This window comes from Triticum aestivum, chromosome 3B (genome assembly GCF_018294505.1).
Source record: "Triticum aestivum cultivar Chinese Spring chromosome 3B, IWGSC CS RefSeq v2.1, whole genome shotgun sequence".
Lineage (NCBI taxonomy): Eukaryota > Viridiplantae > Streptophyta > Magnoliopsida > Poales > Poaceae > Triticum > Triticum aestivum.
Window position 1 is genome coordinate 6,418,408 of NC_057801.1, and position 26,908 is coordinate 6,445,315.

The 26,908-nt window shown below is 45.3% G+C and overlaps 2 protein-coding genes across 5 annotated transcripts; one reads left to right on the forward strand and one right to left on the reverse strand.

Moving 5' to 3' along the window:
* Positions 1-262: 262 nt before the first annotated feature.
* LOC123068207 (putative coatomer subunit beta'-3) lies at positions 263-9,650 on the forward strand. Its single transcript, XM_044490695.1, has 11 exons — positions 263-378; positions 672-792; positions 934-1,246; positions 1,350-1,423; positions 1,489-1,553; positions 6,035-6,086; positions 6,182-6,589; positions 6,695-6,853; positions 6,996-7,153; positions 8,035-8,103; positions 9,331-9,650. Exons 2-11 carry the CDS (start codon positions 685-687, stop codon positions 9,377-9,379), a joined length of 1,455 nt encoding a protein of 484 aa, XP_044346630.1. The 5' UTR covers positions 263-378; positions 672-684; the 3' UTR covers positions 9,380-9,650.
* Positions 9,651-11,442: 1,792 nt separating this feature from the next.
* On the reverse strand, positions 11,443-19,449 carry LOC123068208 (pentatricopeptide repeat-containing protein At1g63070, mitochondrial). Of its 4 annotated transcripts, none has more exons than XM_044490696.1 (7): positions 19,074-19,449; positions 16,508-16,660; positions 13,540-16,081; positions 13,230-13,344; positions 12,758-12,890; positions 12,224-12,638; positions 11,443-11,716 (listed from the first exon to the last, which is right to left on the reverse strand). In XM_044490696.1, exon 3 carries the CDS (start codon positions 15,908-15,910, stop codon positions 13,724-13,726), a length of 2,187 nt encoding a protein of 728 aa, XP_044346631.1. In that variant the 5' UTR covers positions 15,911-16,081; positions 16,508-16,660; positions 19,074-19,449; the 3' UTR covers positions 11,443-11,716; positions 12,224-12,638; positions 12,758-12,890; positions 13,230-13,344; positions 13,540-13,723. The 4 variants fall into 4 exon arrangements, with proteins under 4 accessions (XP_044346631.1, XP_044346632.1, XP_044346634.1 ...); XM_044490697.1 differs by having other exon boundaries at positions 12,224-12,667; XM_044490698.1 differs by having other exon boundaries at positions 11,444-11,716; positions 12,224-12,667; positions 13,230-13,303.
* Between the last annotated feature and the right edge of the window lie 7,459 nt (positions 19,450-26,908).

Consider the following 26,908-nt stretch of genomic DNA (forward strand, 5'->3'; position numbering starts at 1 on the left):
GAGGGACTTTTCTAAAAAATGTCATGACGGACGAAAGAAAGCCAATTTGCTTTATTATTAGGTAAAGATTAATCATTGTTTTTTTTGTCGTGCGGCCCAGACTCTCACCTTGGATTCTTTGTTAGTCTTGGCCTTGATACTGGAGCCCTTGATTTTTTTTAAGTTGTCCAAAATGAAGACTTGTCAGTTGTGGACCCACCATTTTTTTATGGTCAACCGGGAATCGAATCTCCGTATGCAGATCTCGATCGGACTTGTTCATCTTGTTCCGGTTGACTCACCAACCCAATTTGAAATATGCATATACAGGGCCTCATGAACTTGGTGGCTCGTTTCCCTTCCTTCCACTTGCAAGCCGCTGCAAGTCCTCCCCTGCAGGTTAGTGCTCTCCCTGTTTCATCTTCACTAGATCGATCGGGATCGCGCCTTGAACGGTCGGATCTTCCAAATCGCTGAGAGCGCTCAGGTTCTCCTGTAATAGCTCGAATTGGATCGCTATAAAGTATTCCTCTTTATACTACTATGTTTCGATCTGCTTTGTGCAAGGCTCGGTTGGTTACCGGCGGAGAACCAAGAAAGAGTCGAGCAGTTGAACTGCTCATAAATCTGAACTGACGCTTATTATCTTATCTGTATAAACATGCCGCTGGTTCTTCTACTTTTACATCCAGGGGAAGCAATAACATGGCCGATGGACCAAGCCGTGTGTCACTCGATTCACTGGAAAGTATGACAGATAATTTCTCTCAAGAGCGGGTGCTTGGCAGCGGTTCGTACGGAAAAGTTTATCGGGTATGATCAATCATTCACAATTTCATACTCCCTCCGTTCCTAAATATTTGTCCTTTTAGGGATTTCATACGGAAAAGTTTATCGGGTATGATTAAAGCCATGTTATTGTAGTTAACCTCGTGGCTTCCTTCTTGCATGCAGATGAGCACTTCCATGGTTAAGGACACTGAATTGATAAATGTCCATCCCCTCCAGCTCCTCTTCTCTTTCCGATCGAACAAGTCTATCTCCTGCCCATTTCATGTAACTAACAACACGGACGATCAGCATGTGTCCGTGAGGTGTGTCCCAAAACACGAGGGGGCAACACCTCGCTACTACGATCTGAATCTGCTGGGCGGTACTTTGCCACCAAGGTCCACACATACCTTCGTTGTAACGATGAAACAGGTACATCAGCTGCCGGCCGACATGGACGTGCTTGACGTAGTCGTGGTACCTAAGACTTACCCAGGTGAAGTGCAGTTGAGTACGTACAGTATGTTTTATAGTGGCTCCTTGAAATATAGTTAATTTTTTTGATAGTGCTTCCTCGAAATTTGTGCATGCCAAAATAGATAACGGCCGTCTATTTCATGAGGTGACCCTAAAGGCCGCCTGTGCAACAGCGTGTGAGAAGACGACATCTGAGGTATATTCCACCTTCTGTTTTCGGCCTGATACAGCCCATGTTTTGATCAACCATGCTTACTTCAGGTGTTACTTCATTATGATTGTTACGGTCTACTAAAGTCAATGGATGTGCACCCTACAGAGCCTTGGTGAGTTCAAGCTTCTACCTCTATTTTTCCTTTGGTGTGGGTACAAGTGACGTGCATTTAATCACTTCAGAGATCAACCAAAGATCCATACAAGAAGTACAAAGATAAAGGAAGACTGATGTGGACATAACCAAACAAGCCACACACAAAAAATTGAAAACGCGGTACATAGGGGCGGCCCGCGCTAGCTCGCCGGAACCAGACGACTCACCGTCTCACTCCCGAAGTCCCACAAGATGCCCTCACTGCTGCATAAAAGAAATAAATGAAGATAAGATCAGTCACATGTCGCAGAGGTTCATGAGCAATCACAAGCTTATTTCGGGAGGTCCAAAGGGCCCAAGCCATGACCGCAAAGGGGACAAAAGGAGGGGTCTCCTCCTACTGGTGAGAGACTCAATAATTACCACAAGGTCACGCAAGTCTGCCGGGCACAAATTGCACCCAAGGCCTCGCGAAGGCAACCCAAAAGGAATTGAGCCGCCATGCACAATAAGAAAATATAAGTAAAATCCTCGCAAACCCCGAACAGCGGGCAAAGGCCATCTTCAGGTCCATTCCTCTTTAGCACTTCAGAACCCGACAGGAGGCAGCCACGGGTGAGCTCCCATAGGAAGATTCGAATCTCGAGTCGGACGCGCATGGCCCAAAGCTCGACAACCCAACTGGGACCAGGCCCACCCACTAGGGAGCAGTAAATAGACCTAGAGGTGAACACTCCAAACGGCGAGAGCCCCTAGGACATTGAGTTCGGTGAGCCCGGGGAGAGCCAACCCACACCCGTCACGACTAGAGCCTACCACTCAACCACCTCCTCTTCTCTGAATGGCCGATGGATTGAGAGATTCCAGCAGCATCACAATAGACTGTGATAATGGTAGCATCAGACTCATTACAAATGGCGAAGAGGGACTAGAAAGAATCTTGCAACCTGTCATGGCCAGACCAGGGCCCCCTCAGGAATGAGATGCCTAATACTTTGTATCGACCGCTATAACAAAGACCCCTCCTTTCGAAAACACGCGAGAGGAGGGTGGTCATGAAGGAATTTGCTTTGATCAGATAAAGCCAAAGGCCCCCTTACCAAAAGGATCCTCCAAACCCATTTCAGGTGCAGGGCCACATTGATGGTCCGGGATGCAATAATCCCTACACCACTTTGGTATATGGGGTGGCAAACCTATGCCCATTTGACCATGTGGTACTTCTTCTTCTTATCGGCCCCCTGCTAGAAGAAGTGATAAACCTTGTTGTCCATCTTTGTGTGGATCCCTTCGAGGAGAAGGTACAAACCAATAGGAACATGGGTAGGCTAGAGGTTTAATGAGGATCTTCTTAGCTCCTTTGGACTTGAACTTGCCCCGCCAAGGCTCCATACTGGACCTATACAACTCTACTAGCAGACCTAAGTCCTAGATTAGGTTCCGCGAGTCACTGATTGGAAAACCCAGGTAGGTAACATGGAAGGAGGGGATCCGACAGTTTGGGTTGTTTGCAATGCATTGTTGCACATCTCGCGAGTACCACAGAACCGCCACCTCGCTCTTGGGAAATTTAATCTTCAAACCACAAATCACCTCAAAACAAAGCAAGAGAAACTTTAGGTTCATGATGTCAAGGTCGGATCCCTCCACTATGAATGTCGTGTCGTCCGCATACCAGATTTGGGTGAGACCGCCTCCATCAATCAAGTGGACCACCACCGCATGGACCACTCTGGGCTTATCCAGGATATATGATATGGCATCAGCGACGAGGTTAAATAGGAGCAAAGAGAGTGGGGCCCCCACTGGTGCACACCACAGGAGGACTTGAAGCAAGGGCCTGGCACACCATTGGTATTGATGGCCATACTATACAAGTTGCACTACCCAAGTTATCCAGCGGTCATCAAAGCCTGTCCGCTCTAGGACCTGGCAAAGGAACAAGTGCTCTAGCTGGTCATAGGCTTTCTAGAAGTCAAGTTTAAGGAAGACCCCCCCCCCCCCCTCTAGTGCTTCAACTTAACCTTGTGGAGAACCTCATGAAGCATGAGCACCCCATCAAAGATATCCCGACCTCAGTGGACGACTCACTAGCTAGGGCTGGATCAACCTATTAGCAATTGGACCCAGGTGCATTGCGTAGTCCTTTGAAAATATGCATTGAAGGATGTTGATCACAGTAATACGACTAAATTGCCTAATGTCGGTGGCCCCAACAACTTTGATGACAAGGGATCCAAATTAATTCATGACATGCTAAGGTCCTAACAAAGAAGTCCCGAAACATCTGAGCCACCACTCCCTTGATGGTGCTCCAGAACTTGGTGAGAAATGTAAGAGGAAGGCTATCAGGGCCCTAGGCTGAGCTCGTTCACATGTCCCCACAAGTTCATGTTGGGAGCATAGATTTGTGTGGTTAGGAGCACCCATGTTAATACTAGTTGGGAGCACATGTTGGGATGCACAAGTTAGTGCCAATTGGGTGCACAAGTTAGTCCTAGTTGGGAGCATATATTTCGCCCGAAAGGAAGTTTGTCAAGATTATCAACATGGGATCCAAACTTGAAGATATCTACACGAGAAATACAATGATGAAACCGGTTTGTAATTTGGACTCATGGTTCACTACTGCAGGAATGCCTAGCAGTAGCGGGTGCAAAAAAGACCAGCAGTGGCGGGCAAGGCTCTCAGGGCCGCCCGCCACTGACCTCCCGCCACTGCTATACGACATCAGTGGCGGGTTTGCACCCTCCACAGGTACATTACTTCCAGTGGAGGGCATTCTTCACTGCCCGCCACCGAGCGGCTAGGCTCGAAAGAGGACACCAAATGTTGGCATTGCGCGTTGATGAAATATTATTTCCAGAAAGTTAATTCACATAGTGATATGATTCTCTATATAATCGAACCAGAATTAATTCATTTTGGAAACAAATGACAAACTAATTAAGTAACACTTAAAATTTGTTCGACTTAAGAAACAAACATTAATATATCACATCCATCTTAACATACTAACAGTTCATCGGCTAATATATGCATGACTTTGACCTCATTTCTAAACATGGTCAACGACAACCATCATCTACAAGTTATTGTGGTTGATCTTCCTTATGGTGATTATCACAAGTGTGTCCACCCTTAATTCTCTCTTTCTTGTCATGAACTCCCGCCAGCTGGACTCATAGAAGGATATGCGCCAGTCTGATTCCGTCTTGTACTGAAAAAGTCATGAACTCCCGCCAACATAAGGGTTGACCGCTCCTTTCAAGAAAAAGGATATGTACTCTCCTCCGATGAACTTATTCTGTGCAATGTACTGCTCCCTCCCATCACCATATATGATGGTTCTATCCTTTCGTTTAGGCACATCCGGTTCGAATGTGCGCCCCTTACCATCCAGAAAGTACATAACGTTACCGCATAAATTGTTGAAGTCAACCCTTATGTTGTCTGGGATACATCATGCAGCAGTTAATAATTAATGCTAAAGTCAGTACAAGAATTATACAAATGGTTGGAATTGAATACTAATTGAAGCTAAAGACCATTACCATTGATTTTTTTTAATCCATTCTTCAAGAAGAGCCCGAATTATACTGCAGTTTTCATACTATCCATACATGGACATTTGCACATATGGTAGATCTTACGCCTCATGATCACTAATAATCATTATGAAGCACTTATCAATTGTAAATGGTTGACATGAATACTAGCTTATGAAAGTAATATCGAGAAGAGGAACTGGCTAAGAAGGGTCAGAGAAAATTTGGCATGACCTTTGTAGAATATTGAACATATTGTGTACCAGAACTTTAATGAAATGAAAGTTAATCAACATTTCATCAAAACGATGACACTCATTTTCAAATTCCTATGAATAACATGTTGAGCCCATGCACTTGTCATATGTAAGCAAATTAAACAATATTGTCATAGCAAATGAAATTCGGCCTGAACTTTGCTTAAAAAGTTTACATATTGAGTGACAAAAATTTGGCAAAACGGAAGCGAATCAACGTTAGCAAAACTTTGTCACTCTTTTTCAAATCTCGTGAATAACATGCTAAGCCCATGCACTTTTCATATGTAATAAAATTCCACTCAATTCCACTCATATGTAAACAAATTAAAAAATACTGTCATAACTAAGCATACAAATGTAATATTGAACAACACGAGATATTACAATGCCATGCATATTGAGTGAACATTTTGGCTGTTCAAAGAAAAACAAAGCGTATACATTTTGGCTGTAAACTATTTAGTCTGCCCTGAGTGAATACGGTTTTCTCCTACTTCAAGATTGATGGATATATTTTGTCATGTATTTGTAAATCAAAAAATGAAGCACATCACGTGTTTTCCAGGTATTTTATCACCTTGTTCCTTGATAGTATTATGCTATCTCAGTGCATGTGCACAGGTTGATGACTAGTTTTAATAATTATGTTCTATATACGCCTACTACATATGCTTCTTGGTGTGACGCAGGATTTTGACAGCCTATCAGGCACGGCTTGTCATTTGGAACTACAAGACCCAGGTACGTATATACGAAGGATGCAGCCGTATTCTTGTTGGGATGCAGTATATTACACAATGATTTCCAATTGTATCCATATCTTTTGTGCGATGCAGACAAGAATGATGGAGCGTGAATTCCGCCCTGGGTTCATTCATTCCCTCAGAAAGCTGGGCTCGTCTAGGGTGTTTGTTAGCAGCGTTAGGTTTATCGTGAAGTCGACGAGGCAATTGTTCGTGGTGGGTGATGAGGACGGGTACATCCACGTGCATCACTGTATGACAATGAAGAGAGTCAAGGAATTCAAAGCTCACGGCAGTGCGGTCACATCATTCGCCCTTCACCCGACTCAACCGTTTGTGCTGTCGGCATCTCGCGACCAACTAATCAAGCTCTGGAACTGGGAGAAGGGCTGGGTGTGCATCAGGACATTCACTGGGCACTCAGCCACGGTGAACCAAGTCAAGTTTAATCCGCATGACAACAACACTTTTGCAAGTGCTTCCGGGGACGGCACAGTGAAGGTTAATTAATTAATTAATATTCCTTTCTTTTTATACTCATAATAAACTTGTGCCTACAAATACATATCGTTTGTATAACTTAACTTAATTATTTCTCCTTCACAGACCTGGGGAATTTTTTCTCCCACTCATTTCACCAGCCTCAACTGCCAAGAGGGGCAGCGCTCTGTTGATTACTATCCCACGGGTGGTGATCAGCAGCAGCAGCACTACATGGTTACAGGATCGGAATGGCAGTTGAGACCGGACAATGCGACGGCACGCGTATGACTTCTACTAGATCATCTTCTTCCTTTTCGAAAAAACTAGATCATCTTCTTATATTAATTCATTCAACAAACAAACAAATGATATCAGATGTTGTTGCATGCATGCTGCACATCTCAAACTAACTTCTCTCATTCAGATCTGGGATTTGCGAACACAGACATGTATCCGTGAAATCAAGGGGCTCGAGTCATACTGTGAAGTTGGTGTGATCGATTGCCATCCAGATCGTCCAGCAGTGTTGGTTACTGCGTCAGGCGGCTGTGGTGTTTCTCTCCACGACTCCACAACCTACAGGTATAACGCTCCGGCAGCCGCTACTATACATTGTGGCTTCCTAGCTACTATATATTCTCCTCGGGCATAGTTCTTTGATAGTATGTTATATCTCCTTTGATCATCAATCACATAGTAACACGTGAAAGTTTAAATTTGGATCAGAATCATGGTTTTGGGTACCGCCCGAGAAATTCGGATACCGGGCGGTATCCGCGTTTCTCGCTGCCCCACGAGAAACATGCATGACGAGCAAAAAAATTCGATTTTTTTTTTTGAATTTAAACGCTTCAATGGCAGATAAATAGTGTGCCATCTCACTCAAAGTAACATGCGTGGCTGTGGCCTGGTGGTAGGTGTCTACTTCAATTTTTGCTACGTCGCAGGATCGAACTCTAGTTTTGCACCTTTTTTGCTTTATTTTTCAGAAATACACGTAAAAACATGATTTGAAAAAAGAAGGTCCAACCGGATGTCGAACTCGCATAGCAAGCACGCAGACGACGTTCCACTGGGCTACTGGTCAGTACGGGACAAAAGCAGTTGATGTTCCTCTTATATCTAATTTTAAAAAGTTTGAATTCAAAATTCGATTACAAATTTCGTCCGAAATATGTTCGGAATTTCTCGGTAACCATGGTAACCGAGAATCTCGCCCCTCCACAAAAAAATTTATCCATTCGAAATCCAAAACCTTGGTCAGAATCCATCCGGGAGACTCTTAACCGTACAAGCTTGCTTTTCAATTCAAAAACTTAATTATATACAAACCAGAGGACCAGAGCATGGCTACACCATTCCCCTTAACTTCCTCTGATTTCCTTTGTTTTATGATGTAGAGTATACATGGCTAAATTCTGTAACAAGTTTGGAAATTAATAGTAGGATTCGTAATTTCGCAGGTGTGAGAGAACGGTTCATTTCGGTCTCGGCAAGGTTGTATGTGTTGCATACGTCAAGGGAGCAAGAAGGTAACAGAAGAAATTCCTATAACTCTTGTACTTTTCAACCTTTGGGTGGAAACAAAGCGGGCTAACAAACTAAAGCCATCTCATCCAGTGCCAACATCCAATCTCAATCAGCCCTTTGAGGGGGAAAAGTACTAACATAGTCAATGAAAGGAGCAGTGCTTCCGTACTCCATTGCTGCTTCCATACTCCTACACCCGTAATTTCGTGTTTAGCGAAAACGATTAATATATATTTTTTATAAATCTTGTTTGGTGAGCCAACTCCATCATCGTTTCCCAAAGCCAGTCCTGTCCTGGATATGCGAGGCAATTGGGGTGGCGGTGGCGCCAACGCCCCGGCCTGTAACGCCGGCCTTGAAATATTCTGCCACTGTTGGCCCTTGTTTGTCATTGTCCCCACCGCCGCTTCCACCTTCGAAGTAGTCTGCCACTGCCGGCCCTTGCCCATGGTCGCTGCCTCTTGCTAAAGAGGATGACCAAACAGGAGGAAGATGTTGAGCCACTGCGTCTTTCCTTTGGCGATCACGTCGGCACCAGAGCTCGTGGAAGAGGAGGACGAGTACATGACATATGCAATTCAAACTCCGCATGTGATTGCAGCAGCGGTTGTTCTGATTCAAATTCCAGCAGTGATTGCTGCAACTCGTATTCATATGAGTGCGTCAACAATACAGCTCCAGCAAAGCGCACGCGAACTGATCGCCCTTGGTAAGGAATCTTCGGAAAGGCAGCAGAAGGAGACGAGGTCTAGAGCAAGGGAGAAAGCCCGGCGGCACGTGCTGGAGACAAAGAGCACGGTGATGCGTAGTGAGAAGATACACTGGCTGGTTCTGAAAGGCCTCGGCATGGCCAAGGATAGCATCTTGTGGCACCTTGGTCCCTTCCTCGAGGTTGACGATCACCCGAATTAGTGGCAACATCAAAGCTTGGTTGTGATCTTGCGTCCAATATGAAACTTCATCTAATACACATGTCTCCTATTTGAAGTTATTAACTCCAAACAAAGTATTCCATAAACCAATTTTAACAAAACAACAACTTAAAACTGGTTTTCTAAAAATCCTCTTTAAGCCGATTTTGCTAAACTTGCTCCATATAGCAGTTATCCAAACAACCACTAAAGTGTGGGATACCAGAGTAGGATGGTTTTGTAATTCAGCATGGGGATTTTTCTTCACAATTTTATTCCACAGTTCAAACTTCTGACCAGGGTATCATATGTATGTAGCCTCGCTATTGGACATGAGCGAGGAGTTGCAATCATGGAAATCGATTAATATTTTACGAAGGTTCTCCCTCCTGCAAGGTAACTGAGGAATGGAGGAAAATAAAGCTTGAGCAATGGAGCATGAATTGCGTGTTTGAGTTATGCCAATGCAAATTTGGTGCAAAGATTGTTCTCAGTGGGGTTATTCAGTTATGTGACCAGCGTTGTGTATTTGTACTGTAGAAGTATATATTTTTTATGTGTGCATTAGAGTATGTTCCGATCTGTGAAACATGGGTTCCCTCAAAATTTAAATTTCTTCATGATTTTCTGATTTTAAATTTGTTATGAACTTTGCGTGTTTCTTCATGAGTTTTTAATTTTTAATTTGTTGTGAACTTGGTGCTTTCCCGCGGATCCTATTCCCCACATAACGCACGTAATACGTACCAAACGTGGACCCCTGTCGCCTCTCTGTAGATGCTTTGGACTGGCCCATTTAGGAGTGAACGGGGTGAAAGCAGAGCATTACTTGAGGTCGAAAGGACGTGGCGGCGCTCCTGCAAGAGTGAATGGGCTTGGTGTAGGAATATTTGAGGAGGAACACGGTTTTCATTTAGTTTTGTATTCTCCCCCCCCCCCCCCCCCTTCCCCCGGGGCTGATGTTGCCTGGTTGATGGCAAACATTTGCCTTGGTTTCAAGCCAAAGTTGCTTGGGTCAGCATCGCTAAGCTAGCACCGATATCGTTCCATGGCAATGCACAAACATTCAGTTTGTATCTGTAAAAACTGAGGAGCCATTGGGCGCTCTATCCCAGTGTCATACAAAAGCGCTCTATCACAGTGTCATGCAAACTTCCAGGCAAAACTACAAGAACATATGGATTGGTGATCCAATTTTATCAAGAGATGGAATTGGACGGGAGAGATTTGAGCGGCATAGCGCTTGTCTAACCTCGCCGTCACTCCAATCACCATATATTTCAGAGCCACCTTAATTTAGCTACTAAAATGCACATATGCAACCACCCATCTTGTTTCACTCATCCTGTCAGAGTACAATGCATTTCTGCCTTAGTTGAAGACAAAAACTGGAGCAGAGTATATTTGCATAGCTCCAGAGTAAACATGCTTTCTCTCGCTCCATCAGTAGATTATCAACACAAAAGGATCCACTACATTCATTCGATTCAACAATGAACGATCCAATCCTGCAAAATAAAAGTGAATGACCCAAGGTGATGTTTTAAAGCACCAGCATGTACACATAATAAGGGAGGTGCAGTTGAATATACTATGAGTTTGTTCACAATTGTACCCAAATTATACTTGACAGTATTGTGTCATTTATCAGCAGATGGCTGAAACCCATGCTGAGAGGATGACCATTCTACTGCTGCATCTACTGGACAAATGCAATTATGATGTTCACCATAAAACAACCAGGCGTAACAACAGCATGCCAATATGGACCAATTGCACTTGAACATAAATGGGGTGACCCAGCATACCACTGCATGCTGTAGTATGCAAGTCGTTGATATAACACCCATAAGACACCGTCTCATAAACCTTATATCCCTAAGAGCCATAAGACACCGTCTCATAAACCTTATATCCCTAAGAGCGTACAACAGAAATATCACGGGTCCAAACCACCATTTATTCAAACCAAATCCAAACATGAATTAACCCACAAAAGATTAGAAATAAGCTAGCATATTCTGTCGTTTATCAAATTACCGGCGTTGTTGTTTATCTACTTTTTTATTATCTGTAATAAGCTAGCATATTCTGTCGTGGCCTGTGGGAGGTTCACTCCTTGACTTGTTGTGGTTCACTTTTTTTGTTCATGTGGTTCGCTCTTCTGGTGTGAAGTTTATGTATGCGGCACATCTCAAACTAACGTCTCTCATTCAGATCTGGGATCTGCGAACACAGACATGTATCCGTGAAATCAAGGGGCTCGAGTCATACTGTGAAGTTGATGTGATCGGCCCGCGGGCGACTGGCCGCGCCGTGACCCTCTTCTCCAGCCTCCCCTCCCCCCTCCTTCCCTCCCCGCCGCCGTCGGCGGCGCTCGCCGCCGGGCCTGGCCCAGGCGACGCTGGCGGCGGCGGCCCCCTTGCAATTCTCCTCTCGGCTCTCCTCTGGCGCGGGACGAGGCGGGCTGGTGGTGGGGTGCGGCTGCGGCGCGTCCTCCAGGAGGCGAGGGCGAGGCGACGAGCGGCAGGGTGCTGGCGGCGCCATCGCCGGCTTGCTGCAGCGTGGCGGCGGGGCTTAGCGGGCCCATTTCGGGCCTGGCCGGGCCAGGGGTGGCCTGGCATGCCCTGCTGCCGCGTCCGGACGGCTACCGTGATGGTGCCGGAGGTTCTGGCCTCCCGCACGACGGCGGTGGAGGTGGTTCCTATTGATGGCAAGCAAAGGAACGATAAGGGCACAAGCCAAATTTAGAGCTATAAAACATGATAGTTTCTGTTGTTTTATCACCATGTTTTGGTTTCAGCACCAGAATCTCAGCATGTAAAAATTTGCAGGCTGATTTGACACAGCAATACTACTATAGTTTTATACCTTCAAAGTGAATTCCAACCAGTTCACGATCACAGAAAACTGAACATATAGTCCAATCTCCTAACAAAGTAATCAAATACTTAATTTATTCCTAATTTGAGAAGGGGCTGAAGCACACAAATATATCCGGTTGCCATCAATAAATCTTCCACACCTTTGTGTAAGCACTTCATGAGCACAAAACAGATATGATTATATATTTCAATCGTTCCAGAAATTACTCAAATGACACTAATCACAGCAATCATATTTACACACATAGACAAAACAAGTAATGACCACGTCCGTGTTACAAGGAGGATTAAGCAAAGAAGGGGAATGGGGTGAAATTAGGACTCACCTCCCGAGGGGAAGAGAAGGAGCAGCGTCGACAGCAGCACCTATAGTGCAGGAGGCGGAAGCTGCGGATAAAAAGGAGAATGCCCCTGTCTCCACCCGGCTGCTTCCCTGGTCGCTGAGGGTGCTAGGAAACGGTGGCGTGACAAGTGGCAACCACGGTCCTCGCTGGGCGAGAGACGAGCAGGTTGAATGGGTTGGCAGGAAAAATATTTGTATGTGTTGGTGTGGGCGTGGCTTCCTTGGTATGGGAGCAGGACGAAGCTTCCTTGATGCTCCTCCCTCCCTCTTCCCCTCATGAGCGACCCGACATGGATAGCCCCAGCTAACGCACCTTCTCTCCTGGTTACTTGCATTAATCAATCCATCCACAGGCTGAAGCATTTCAACAGAAGAGTGGTATCTGAAGCTTCAGTTATCTGCGGCACCAAATGTTTCTTTAGATGCACTGAAAGAAGTTCCATTGTTGAATATGTATAAGTTAGTGTACACTTAAGAGTGAAGATGATGCTAAATGGAGATAGATAAACAGCAAGACCTGTCTCGGCATCTTCACATTCTGAAACCTGCACACTAACTGAACTTTCAGTATCCGCAGTTAAAGAGCTACATGACTGAAAGTCTGCTGATCCAAAAAGCTTGTTTCACACGACAGAAGCTTTGTTTGCACCCTGAAATCATTTCACTTTAAATATCAGAGAAGGAGATTGATTATTTATAACATTAGACTAATCTAGTAATAAAGGCACCACAAAAAGGTAAAGCAGAAAGCTATTCCCCTATAATAAAATTGTTGGGACTTTTCAGCAGCAGAATGTACTTCTAAACAATCATTAGAATTTACATGAAGTTCATAACAGAATGATCAGCACAATAAAGTCTAGGGCAGCTTACATCATGCATATTTTAAAAACAAAAGCAGAGCAAAACAAAAAAAAATCTAACGATATAAATCAGATTTAGGCTATCGTATTTTTACAAGATCTAGCATGCGATGAATTGATGCCTACCTCTTCATCTAACTTGAGGAGTATCTTCCAACAGTACAAAAATTAGCTTTGGTTTTTCCAGCAAAACACCGAGCCTTGAACAGAAAATTGTCAAAATCAATCATAAACTTGTTGCCTAGCAGAAAAAGAGGCCCTAATAAGATAAATCCAACTCAAAATGTGCATTTTTTATGCAGTTGGCAGTCCTAATATCCTACTATCTCTGATCCATATTAATTGTTATTGATTTAGCCCAAAATTGTACTAAATCAGCGACGATTACTACGGATCAGAGGGAGTACTTGATTATACGCATGAGCCAATATCTAACCTGTAACATCATCAAAGTTGAAAGTTTGGCATATTTCTTTCCCTCCCTTGTTCAAACGATGGTAGTGGCGGAAGCAAAGCGAACAGATGGAACTAATACTTGATGCAACAATACCATGAGCTCATCACCTTATGGAATAACAATTCTGTTGAGCAAGTTACCGTAGCTCTGTGATAACCTATGACTACGATACATCCTTTTCTTCCTGAGAATCAGCAAAATCATCCCCATCGTTACCAAGGCCCAATATGCAGCTCAGCTTGGCATCCGGTGCAATGCCTGCCTGCAGCATGCTGTTGTACATCACCATAGCTTTTTTCTCATCTCCAATTTTGAAGTATCCAATTATGAGATCTGTGTAAGTTACTACAGTAGGTGTAAGCCCCTTGTTCATCATTTCTTCCATAAACAACTGTGCACCATCCATCGCAAGCACCTTACTGAAGCCACCAATTAAACAGGTGTAGACGAAAGAATCTGCTGACAAACCCTCTGTTTCCATCTCTCTAAAGATCTCCAGGGCGGCCTTCATGTTTGAGCGCTTGCAATAGCACGCAATCAGAGACGTGTACAGGATCCTGTCCGGTGTCAGCCCCTCCCCAATCATATGCTTAAACAGCGTCATAACTTCAGGAAGTTTATCATCATGGCACAAACCATTTATGAGGCTAGTATATGTAAAGATGTTAGGCTTTGTCCCCTCATCGACCATTTTATAATACAACCTGAAAGCCTCCTGCAGATCCAAAGCTTTCACAAAACCATCGATAATAATACTGTAAAGCACAGTATCAGGAACATAGCCCCTTTTTATCATGTCTGCGAAAATACCCCACACGTCATTAGGTTTATTGACCTTGCACAGGCCGTTGATGATAACCCTGTATGTACAGAGGTTGGGGACAACCCCAAACTGGCGTACTTTATCCAGGAACAGGAAGGCCTCACCAATCAGCCCTTCGTTGCTGAAGCCGTGAACAAGAATTGTGCAGGTCACAACGTTGGGGCATATTCCATCACAGATCATGAGCTCAAACACCTCCAATGCTTCTTTCAGTTGCCTATGCCTGCAGTATGCATATATCAGACTGCTGTAATTGTAAGCATCTGGAACGAAATTATGATGAACCATGTCATTCCAAAGGTCATAGCAAATCTCTAGATCTAGATGTTGACAACAACCATGAAGAACGATGCTGTAAACTATGTGGTCATGCTTGAACCCTTGATCTTTCAGCCTCTTAAAAAGCTCAAACGCCAATTCAACCCTTCCAGCTCTGCAAAGACCATGCAAAAGCGAACTATAACTCACCAGATTAGGAGTGATCCCATTCCTTGCCATCTCAACGAGCATGTAATAGCCTGTCAAAACATCCCCTTGTTTGCATAAGCCATCAACTAATATGCTGTAGCTGTGAACATCTGGGACAAACCCACACTTCTTCATCCCATCAAACACTTCTACGGCCTTGTGAACCTGACCGTCATGGCAGAAACCATGAATAACTGCATTGAAACAATAGCTGTTGCAAGGGTAGCCTCTCTGACACAGCATTTGAAGGAAGTTCCATGCAGATTTCACCTGTTTGGCACGGCAAAGCCCATAGAGGTAAGTACCGTAGGTTGCAGCATTTGGCCTGACACCTTCCACTTCCATTTCAGAAAGTAGCTCTTGAGCTTCCTCCAGGCATAACTTGGCTCCATGTGTATACATACTCATTAAAACTGAATAAGAGTAGATATTTGGTGAAGGACCAGAGATCTTCATATCATCAAACAAACTCCTCACATACATGATCTGGTTCCCCTCAACCAAACCCTTCAGCAAGAAGTTGCACACCTGCAGCTCAACTCCAACCTTCTTGGCCTCGACGTAAGTGACAAGAGCATCCTCAAACATCGACAGCTCCACAAAGACCCGGATGACTGTGGCATAAACCTGTGGCAACGTCATCGAGCCACCCAAATTGCTAGCCAACATAGGCGCCAACTGAAACAACTCCGGCCCGGCATTCCCGCAGTGGTCGACGACGCTCTGAATCAGGCACCGGACCTCTCTAATCCTCCGTGGCAAGAACGACCGCATAAGCAACGCAAACAGCCTGATCGACCGGGGTAGCCCATACAGCCTGACACACTCCCTGAAGCTGATCTTCCTGGCATCACCCCAGCTCGACGTCCGGACTGCTCGTGCGATCACGGGATGAAAACGCTCGCGTCTATCCTCGTCGCCAACGGAGCGCTGACTGGGCTCCTCCTCGTCGTCCAAGCTCTTCGCGCAACAGGCCAGAGAGGAGAGGCGTGGATCCAGCAGGGGCCGATGTCTGTTCAAAAGGGCTCGACGCAGACACCCCAGCACTGCACGGCGCATAGACGAGGGCCACAAACCCCCTCCTCCTCCTTACACTGACCTCGCCATTCGAGCAAGGATAGATCCACACAGAAATCCCACTTCATGGACCAGGCTTCCTTAATCAGCTTATTATGGAGAGGACAGCCCAAGAAAGAACAGGGCAAGCCTGCGAACTCGCATCAGAATATCCTGCAAGAAACGATAAAGAAAACAGTCATCGCTGCAGCTGTCATCCTGAATCTCAAGCCTCATTTGGGGCAACGAATCGAAGCCCAGCAAGCAGCATAACAAGAACGAAAATGGTGAGTGCGGAGAGGGTATCCCTGGTCAAGTAGAGCCAGTGGGAAGCGAGAACAAGCAAGCAGTCTAGTGTTTAGAACACTGCCGGCACGGGGGCATGGCAGAGGGCAGCTCCACGCCCGCCCCCGAGATAAACGGCTAACCGGCCACAGCTCACGCTAACGGCTGAGTAGCCAGGTGGGGGCGTAGCACAAGCAAAGCAGAAAGATTGGCATGTAGTATGAGCTCCATTGATAGCAACACGGCGAAGTAGATAAATTTGGCAGCGGATTGGAGAGCATGGGCAGGTCAGGGAGAGAGAGAGAGAGCACGTACGGGTCCGGCCGGCGGTGAAGCCGCGACGGTGCGGGGGAGGCCGGGCCGCGAATTTGGAGGAGTAATAGAGTAGCTGCAGTACGCCACGGTGGTCCGGCCAAGTGGAGGCCTGGTGTGGGTCCCCGCTGTGTCGACCTCCCATCGACTTCTGGCCTGCAAAGTTGAGACCGTCATCGAAACATCAAACATTCAGGAAGAAGAACACAGAGCTACTTTTGCACAGTGCTAGCTACAGAACATGGTAAGCCACTCCATCATGGTTCTTGAAGCAGAAACAAAGCATGCATGTCGCCTCCATCCTTGAACTTAAGTTTTTTTTTTCGATAAAGGGCTTTTCATTGAATTGAAATATCGAGTTGATACAATCGCATCAAAAATCTATCCTTGAACTCTAAGTGTCAACTGAACCTCTGCCGAATCCTGTACACGCTGCACCACAACGTAGTTAAACCTATCTGTCTTTCTTTTTCTGAATTTTGCCGTGATCTGGTGTAACATCAAATAAGGCGCATTTTATTTTTATGTAGCTCAAATCCTGACCATCGGCACTGCTGGTCGTGGCCTTGGTGGGCGCATACGTGGCAATGGCAGAGGCAACCTCAAGTGCCAAGTTTGCTCCAAATTCAGGCATGACGCGCTAAAATGCCGCAACCGCTTCAATCATGTGCTCCAGCCCGAGGATCATCGTACGTGAGCGTTCCGGTGACGCCGCAACACTGGTTTGTATTGTACACTATGGACATGAACTTGTACGCATGATTGAAGTGGTTGCGGCACTATGTCTGAATGAATAGGGATCAAACTTGGGACTCGAGGTTGGTTCTCTCGTTGCCGCAACCACAGCATCTTGCCTCTGTTACCAGCTCAAACACAATGCCTTTTCTGTGAGATACCCCGAAGGGATTTGCCTTGTATTTATACATGGATGACACTTGATCGCTAGGGTTTCAATTGATTATAGGACCAATCAATCTCTACAAATAATGTCTTATCTAGGGATCGTGATAGATACAAATCACAACAATATATGTTAGGTGGAACTCAATTGATTCGATTAGGACCACGCACATTAAAAGTATTTCTCCACGTGATTTTTTTGGTAATGCTAGTCTAATAATAGGTTTTCTAATAACCCCTTACTTACCAGATCTTAAACAATTGTATAGTGAGATAAACAATTGTAGTGAGATAAACAATCTACATGGTGCTAGCAGAGTTAAGTGGCCAAAATAAACCACAAGTAATGAGTTAGGCTAGAGATAAACGGAAACACCGGAGATGATGATGTATCCCGATGTTCACTTCGTTGGAAGGAAACTGGTCACTGTTGGAGGTGTGGATGTTACCATGAAGGCACACCAACACCATGAAAGCTCACCCTCTTCTTGTTGAGATATCACCAAGAAGGTGATTCCCAACCGCTGGTGGTATACCTTGAGGCGGACTCCAAACCTTCACAAACGACGGGAAAAATCACAAATCATTTTCTCGCCGAGGATGCCTACCACCTAGGAGTTTCCAATCTGCGAGAGTAACAAGATCCATCAAAGAAACAAGGGGAATCAACTTTTTCTTTGGTGGAAGTATAGATTAAAAATCAAGGTGTACCAACTCTCGTGTTAGTTTAAAAATCAAAGAGGCACAGACGGCGATGTGGTGGTGGCGGGGGCAGAGCGCAGCAAATGGAGATGGAGGTGTTGGAATTGATCTCAGGTTGTAATAGACCGAGATAAAAAGAAGGGGAGTGCAATCCCACGTTGGTGCTTTGATCGGGGGCACCCAAACCCAATGTTTTGGTTTCGGTCCCCGGTCCATCAGTTCCCATATAAAAGGAAGAGGTCACGTACCTGTTCAGATAAGAAAAAACAAACACAAACAGGTTAAACTCCTGAGTGCTAACAACCAATCCTAAAAAAAGGGAGCTGATGGACTGGAAGGCCGACTACCACTGCCGGCCACCGCAAGGTCAGTGCCGGTGGCCATCTCCTACAGCGGCGCTCCTGATGCACGTCCACACCATCTACGTGCTGCTTTTCTCCCGGCCATATCTTCATCGTCGGAGACCCCAAGGTGCAGCCATGGGCTACACAAGGGGCTGCATCGAGCAGCCATGGGATTTCCCCAATCAATGTAAGTTTGTACGCTTCCGCATAATACTGATGTTCTAGTCCGAGATTAAGTCCTAAAGTTGATTAGCCTAACCAATTAACCTAACAATGGTATCATGAGCTGGTTAATCTCGGTTAGAACTCTAATCATGTTTTTAGTGATGTTTCTTTTCTGTTAACGATCATGTTTAAGTCCTGATTTTCTCCGTTCCAGATAATCACCAACTTAAGGTTTAATTAAACTTTATTAGGTTAGTTAGCCTTGTTTATGGCTAATTATTTTCAGTCAAGGTATTACTGATGCGGGTTAGTGCTAATTAACCGTTTAAGCAATCAGAAGGAGGGGAATTGCAAATTCTAGAAAATCCCCAATTTTTTGAAACCCTAGAACTTGGAATTCCCCAAATCAGCGCCCAAAAATGTTGTAATCGACAAAAAGAAGAGTATTTGAGGCACACCTCATGACGCCGCGCCTATGCTCCTTCGGGATCCCTGAGCCGGCGACGCCGCCGTCTCTCGGGATGACGTGCGGAAAGACTCAGCCGCCGCTGAGGTGCTAATGGACGCGCGCGTGCAGTGGGTTCCGCACCCCGTACGTCGTTGTCGCCGCCAAAAGTTTGCGCCGGCAGCCGCCGGCGAGATGCCTCACGCGTAGCTAGGACTACCGTCCTCCCGGTCTCGCCATGAGCTCAACACTGCGAGCGCCGTTCGGCGGAGGAGCGCACGGCCTTGAGCGAGGCACGCTGCTCCGACGAACGGGACTGCCGCACCGCCATGGCCGGCGTGCCTCGGGTCGCTGCCGCGGTTGTCGCCTCTGCTGCACGAGCCGTGAAAATCGGGGGAGAGGAAAGGAAATGCTTCTAGGGTTTGACCAGGTGTTGTTTTGTTCCGCCCCGGGAGGATCGGGGCCGTCGGCTTGATCCAACGGCTGAGGCCGACGCGCAGCTCCGAATGGGCCTTCGGGCACTTAAAAGGCCGCTTCTGCAGCTGGGTTGCGGCCCATCATGTCTTATCCTGGCAGGAAACGTTCTTGTCTTTGAGCTGAGCCGAATGAATCAAGGATAGCCGTGGGCTGTATTGGGCCAACAAATTTATGTTCTGTGCGTATTTTCTTTTATTCAGTGCAATTCTATAATTAAGATTATTCTAAGAAAGTCTTTTGCACTGTTATAGATAGAAAATTGTCAGAAAAATTAAGTTCTAAATTGTGTTTTAGTTTTCTTAGTATAATGGAACCAACGAGAAGTTTTGCTTAGAAAATTAAAGCACAATTAATGTGTATGTAATTTTCATGGCAATCCTTTAATGATGATGAAGATTTATTAATAAAAATCCATGGATGATTATGGGTCAAATTATGTTCTTTAGGCATTTTGTGTAGTTTTAGTGCATTCATTAAGTTTCAAATTATGTTTTTGCACTGATGAGTTTTAAAGTGCTTATAATTATGCTTAAATCTTCTGAATAAAATGGAGCCAACGGGAAATTTTATTTTGTAAAATTTAATATGACGTGAATGTTGATGTCATTTAAAGGCACCTTTTATGGTCATCACTTTTCAAGTATTATTTCAATGAAGAAATCTTAATGTTAAAATATTGAGCATTTTTTCAGTCACTCATTTAAGTTTCTAAACATTAATATTTTATTTGGAAACTTTATTTGAGTGTGATGTTTGTGGTGATGCCATCCTAATGACATTTCTTAATGATGTGATCATTTCGAATGGGCTGAGGCCACCTCAAGGAGAATGTGATGGTCACATGGTTCAGTTTTCCGCATCATAATAATATTGCGTCGATACGCCTATTGGGCAAAACTAAAGTTTTTATTTGGTGCATTTCATGTCATTTTATTATGATATGCATTATTGAAATATGCATAAAGACTCAAAAATAATGTTCATGGGGTTATGATCAATCCCCTAAAGAAAGGAATTTTGTTTAGGGGATTCGTTTCCAAAGTACCTGTTGCTGCCAAATATTGTTATTTTGTGAATCCTTATGAAAATTTGTGTCCATATTACCTGGAAAATGTTATGATATCCTGACGATAATATTAATGTCTTTTTGGACTGACTGTAACTTTGAAGTCTACTCTCTCGCAATAACATTTATATTTATATGTTAATTCCAATGTCACTTTCATTGTATGTTGTTTAGAATTTTAATGATAATTTTGACACTTATTTTTTTAATGTTATTTTCAATGTTCATTAAGTGTCAAAATTTTAAGTTCAAGATGACTACAACAGGTTATGAATCCTTGTGTCCTATGACATAATGGATTACACTTTAATGTTGCTTTATGTTAATGATGGTTAGTAATTTAGTTAATATTCTGGCTGATCTTTATGTGATTTTATGTTTCTCTAATCAAAATGGAACCAACGAGAAGTTTTGATTAGAGATTTAGTGAGCCAAATTCATAATGGCGACTGATGATATTCTGACCAACGTTGATTATTTTTATGTGTCATTTATGAATGAATAAGTTTTTTTTCGTTATTTGCCCAATGATAATGCAGATTAGAATAAATTAATCATTTTTTATTCATCTCATTGCATGGTTAATTCATGCTTGATGTTTTTTTGTGATGTTCATAACGATGTCTTCTGTTTTCATAGCAATGAACATTAATAATGATGCCAACTTCCATTTTGGCATAGACAACCCTTATGTAAATAACTTTTCTGTGTGGAGAGTGGAGATCATTTTCTCATGTAAGGAATCTCGCAATGTTTCTCTGCCACTAAGGTTTACAGATTTAATCATGATGTTAAGGCGGACATTGGGAGAGGTCTCAAAATGCATGTGCTATCATGCACATTACTAATGCAATGGGGTTTAAAGTGAAAACTATTGGATTTATTCCACTAGGATTTGGAGATACTTAATTCTTCATCTAATTGATGATGTTTGTTCTTGCTCCCAGTTACTGGAGAAACTTATTTCTAGTTTCTCAAACATATGACATGATTTTCTGTGTTATCAAGTCAACTCCAATTATGTAACGTTAGTTTCGCCCTAGGGTGAGACAAGTTATGTTTTTCATCTGAATGGATCATTTGTAAAGATTATGTGTTATGTTACAATTAAAGATGTAAGAGAAGTGTAAATAATGAGACCTCATTGAAATTGTGGTTTTAGACCACATTTCGAGGGGGAGAATGGAAGTCTCGTTTAATATGAGATATCACGTTCACTTCTCTTACTTAGTGTCAGGACCCCGACTCGATGTCACATCGATCTAGCCGGTAACACTTCATATCACTTTGCGGCCTCACGCACGGTGTTCCCACGGGTGTCGCCTTACCTTTGCCCGGGACCGTTTGCGCCTTTTGGCTCACGTATATGATAGTGTCGCTAGCATCCATATGATAAAGAGCCCGGGCTGACATGACTAGTTGTAAACCCAAAGTGGCACAGACTTACAGGGACAGGCATCCATGACCCAGCTTCGAACGTGTCGGTCATCAGCAAGTGGGTCCGGGCTGTAGCACTGGGCTAGCAGGACTCCGGTAAACCGGGCTGTAGCGGGCTAACAGGACTCCGGTACTCAAAGTGTGACATTTCCCCGAAGGGACAGACACAGGAACGAAGAAGGACACATGCCGGCCAGCCTAAGTGTTCCAGAGCAGTAGCAAGCTACCATGGCTCAGCGGTAGCACTAGGAGACATTTCCCGGTAAGAGAGGCTACTAAAGATAAACAACTAGATAGTCAGATCCCACACATACCAAGCATTTCAATCATACACACAATATGCTCGATATGTGCAAATACAACGAAGCATCACAACATGACTCTACGACACAAGTACTTTATTTAAGGCTCAGGGAGCCATACATAACATACACCAAGGTACGGGTCTCACGACCCAACATACAAGTCATACAGTCATACAAACCAGCAGCGGAAGTAACTTGTCTGAGTATAGACAACTAGTAAAATAAAAGAGGCTTGGAAAGCCTAGCTATACTATGTGGTCCTTCACAAGCTCAGGGTCACCACCTGGGTCTTTAGCCTACTCGTTGATGTCAACGTCTACATAGAACCCATCAGAAGGGGTTGCAGCGTCTTCTGTAAAAATATAGATTATAGCAACATGAGTACAAAGGTACTCAGCAAGACTTACATCAGATCCTACATACATGCATAGTATCAAGAAGGGTTGGTGGAGTTATTGCAGCAAGCCAGCTTTGACTCTTGGCTAGGCTATCCTACGATACTCCAACTTGAAATGGTTTTGCGCACACGAGTTCACTACTCACCACTTCAATACACTACCAAGGATCCACCTCCGTCTTCCTACGGAAGAGCCATCCTCGGCACTCACACTTATCTTGAGGCTTTTAGTAGTTTCCATTTACTTGTCTATGAACTGTATAGGCAACCAAGTAGTCCTTTACCGCGGACGCGGCTATTCGAATAGATCATGTTAACCCTGCAGGGGTGTACTCCTTCATACACGCTCTCACCACTTACCGTCGTTTACACGACATGTACTCGGCAAGCTTCAAGCGGAAGCCCAACGTGGGTGTCGGCCACGACCTACCTAATCACCTAAGCCTCCAGTCTAGGTTTATCGCCTATCCAGGTTCCATCCGCAGGGAGTCCGGCCGAGGTTTCCCATACGGCCCCGAACGATGTGAACAGGGTTCCCGAGATACCTAACGGGTATTCGGTACACCGTGCCACGTACCTACCGCATCACAGCCCACCCCTACGGTCAGCGCTGTCCACGGCCTCCAGTAGGCTACAAACACCAGAAACTACTTGCAACTCCTGGACGGAGAACTAGGGTGAATAAGAAGCCGAGAGGGTCCATTGGTTTCGGGCCCAATGCATGGTAGTAGCTGATTCTTAAATCACACATACAGATCTCAGTGCTTAAGGTCGGCTTCAATGAAACAACCCACCATGTACTCCTACATGGCCTCTCATCGATACCTTTACCAAATCGTGTTCACCACACCACTCTCATTACCGACATAATCATTTCACTCTAGCCCATCACCCAGATGAACCAGACCTGACACGACTCTAAGCATAGCAGGCATTGCAAGGTAGGAACAACACATACATAGGGCTCAATCAACTCCTACACATGCTAGTGGGTTTCATCTAGTTACTGTGGCAATGACAGGTCATGCAGAGGAAATGGGTTCAACTACCGTAGCACACAGCAGTTTGAATCGCGTTGTCTTAATGCAGTAAAAGGGAGCAGGAGCGAGAACATGGGATTGTATCGATATGATCAAATGGTTGGTTGCTTGCCTGATGGTTCGATGCACTGATACGGTTCTTCGTTAGGGTAATCACGGTACTCCTCGGAGGCAGAACCTGTCGCAAAGGACACCGATACACAACCATCACCAAACAATATGCAACAATATGATGCATGCATGAAACATAGCAATATGAGTGTGTTGGGCTAATGCAACTAAAACCAGGAGGGTTTGAACAAATTTGAATCATAGATTCAAATTTCAAACTCAAACATGGCCTCTTAAAGTGCTTTTCCTTGTTCTGCTTGAAACATCAATTTAACTTGTTTGATCATGCATGAAAATAGTATAGATGGATAGATTGGATTTTTCTGATCATTTTTCATATATAATTTGTCCAATTTGGAGTTACAGAATAAAAGTTATGAATTTTTGAAGTTTAAATAATATTCTGGAATTTCCTGATTTAAATTAAATCCAGAAATTATAATTATTGCGCCAGCATGACGTCAGCATGACGTCAGTAGTCAACTGCGGCTGGCTGGGGTCAAACCTGACGTGTGGGGGCCACATGTCAGTGACAGGGGGGGTTTAACAGGGTTAAATTAATCCTAATTAGGGATTAGTGGCGCTGGGGCCCACTGGTCAGTGTCAGGGGGTTAACTAACAGTGGTTAGAGCTAATCCTAATTAGCTACAGGGCTGGGCCCACCTGTCAGGGACTCAGGGGGGGTCCTGCCGTGGTCAAAGTGGGTCAAACCCACCGGCGACGTGACGCCGGCGAGGCCCGAGACGGCGGCGCGATGCGGGATCGCGCTACAGGGCACGGGCGAGGCCGTTCTTGGGCTCGTTGGAGAGCTCTTGCTCCCGCGCGTCGAACGGTGGTGGTGGCCGAGCCTGGGGTGGCCGGTACCGTCGACGGCGAGCTCGTGAGCGGCGGCCGGGGTTCGGGTGCGGTCGGAGTCGGCGTTGCAGGGTGTTTGGGGAGGCGTTGGTGCGTGATGCGTGCTCCTAGTGAGGCGTGCAGCACGATAGTGTGCTCGGTTGGGCGCTACGGTGACCGTGGCCACGACGGCGACATCGCCGGCGGCGTGGGGCTCTCGGCCAAGGTGGGGCTAAGGCCTAGAGGTCGAAAGAGACCAGGGGAGAAGGGGGAAACGACTCGGGGGCTCACCGCGGTTGCAGTGGGCGTCGAAGCGGGCTCGGAGACGCGCTGGAGACGGCGAATTCGACGGCGATGATGGTCGGAGCCCGAAGAGGGGAACGGCGACGTGGCGGCGATGCAGGGCTTCCGGAGGCCCGTGGAGCGGTGGGGAGGAAGAGGGGGTTGTGGCGGAGCTTCTGAGCTAGTCGGGGGAGCGAGGGGTGGCCGAAGACGGCTGCTATGGCGAACGGCGGCGACGGTGGTGTTCGACCGTGTGAGAGAGAGAGCGAGGGAGAGGAGGGAAGAGCCGAGGCGAGTGAGAGAGAGCAGGGGGGAGGCGTGGCGTCGTCCGGGGCATCGAGCGAGGAGGGGAGGGCAGGCAAGCAGGGAGAGAGGTGGCGTGGCGCGGTGGCGCGCGCGCGCGCCGGCCACACTCCCCTCCCTCTGTCGAGGACGAAGACGACAGAGGAGGGAGGTGGGCTGGGCCGGCTGCTGGCTGGGCCGGCCAGCTGGCTGGGCTGCACAGGGAGGAGCCCAGGTAAGCTTCTCCCTTTTATTTTTTTCTGTTTTCTAATTTCTGACTTTTGTTTTGATTTAAATAATATATTAAATCATTTATTTAACTTATGCCAATTTTTGCAGGGGCTAGATATATTATTTCAGAGCTCCTTTATAAATGGCATAATATTTGGACATATATTAATATATATAATTAATATATTTCCAAAGCAAATATTTATGCATTAATTCCAAATGCCCAAAATAAATACCTATGAGCTCTTAAAAATATTGGTTTGATTATTATCTCTGTCCAATATTTTCAGAGAGCAACATGAGCATTTTCTTGGACCCTTTTGGAGAAATTTTTATTTGGGTCATTTTCAAAATGATTCTGAGGGTTTCACAAATCCCCATTGCAAATTAAATGGAATTTTAAACATGATGCACACACTCTGATGCATGACTAGCTAGGGTGTGACAACTCACCCCCACTCAAAAGAATCTCGTCCCGAGATTTGGGTTCCTCCGGGAAGAAGGCGGGGTACTCGAGTCGAAGACGATCCTCCCTTTCCCAAGTTGCTTCATCCTCAGAATGGTGCGACCATTGTACTTTGAGGAACTTGATGTTCTGACGTCGGGTGATACGTTCGGCCTGATCGAGGATACGAACGGGGTACTCTCGATATGTAAGATTATCTTGGAGATCAAGCGTTTCGTGGTCCACTTCACGGATAGGATCCGAGAAGCAACGCCTGAGTTGAGAAACGTGGAAGACATCGTGGACTCTGGAGAGATGCGGAGGTAGTTCCAGCTGGTAGGCAACTTCTCCTCGTTTGGCGAGAATGCGAAAAGGTCCAATGTAACGAGGAGCCAATTTGCCTTTGATACCGAAACGATGGGTTCCCTTCAGAGGGGTGACCCGAAGATAAGCCTTCTCGTCAACCTCGAAAGTCATAGCCTTATGCTTTCAGTCATATTGACTCTTTTGACGGGATTGGGATGTTTTCAACTTTTCACGAACGATACGAACTTGTTCTTCTGCTTCCTGAATCATATCCGGGCCAAAGAATTGTCTTTCCCCGGTCTCTGACCAGTTAAGGGGTGTTCGACACCGTCGTCCATAGAGAACTTCAAAAGGGGCTCTACCCAAGCTAGATTGATAGCTGTTGTTATAAGCGAATTCTGCAAATGGAAGGCACTTCTCCCAGTCCATTCCGAATGAGATAACAGAGGCTCGAAGCATGTCTTCTAGAATCTGGTTGACGCGTTCCACTTGACCACTCGACTGAGGGTGGAAAGCGGTGCTAAAGGAGAGACGAGTTCCCATAGCATTTTGGAAACTTTCCCAAAATCGAGAGGTGAAAAGACTTCCTCGATCCGAGTTAATTTCCAAAGGAACACCATGAAGGGACACTATTC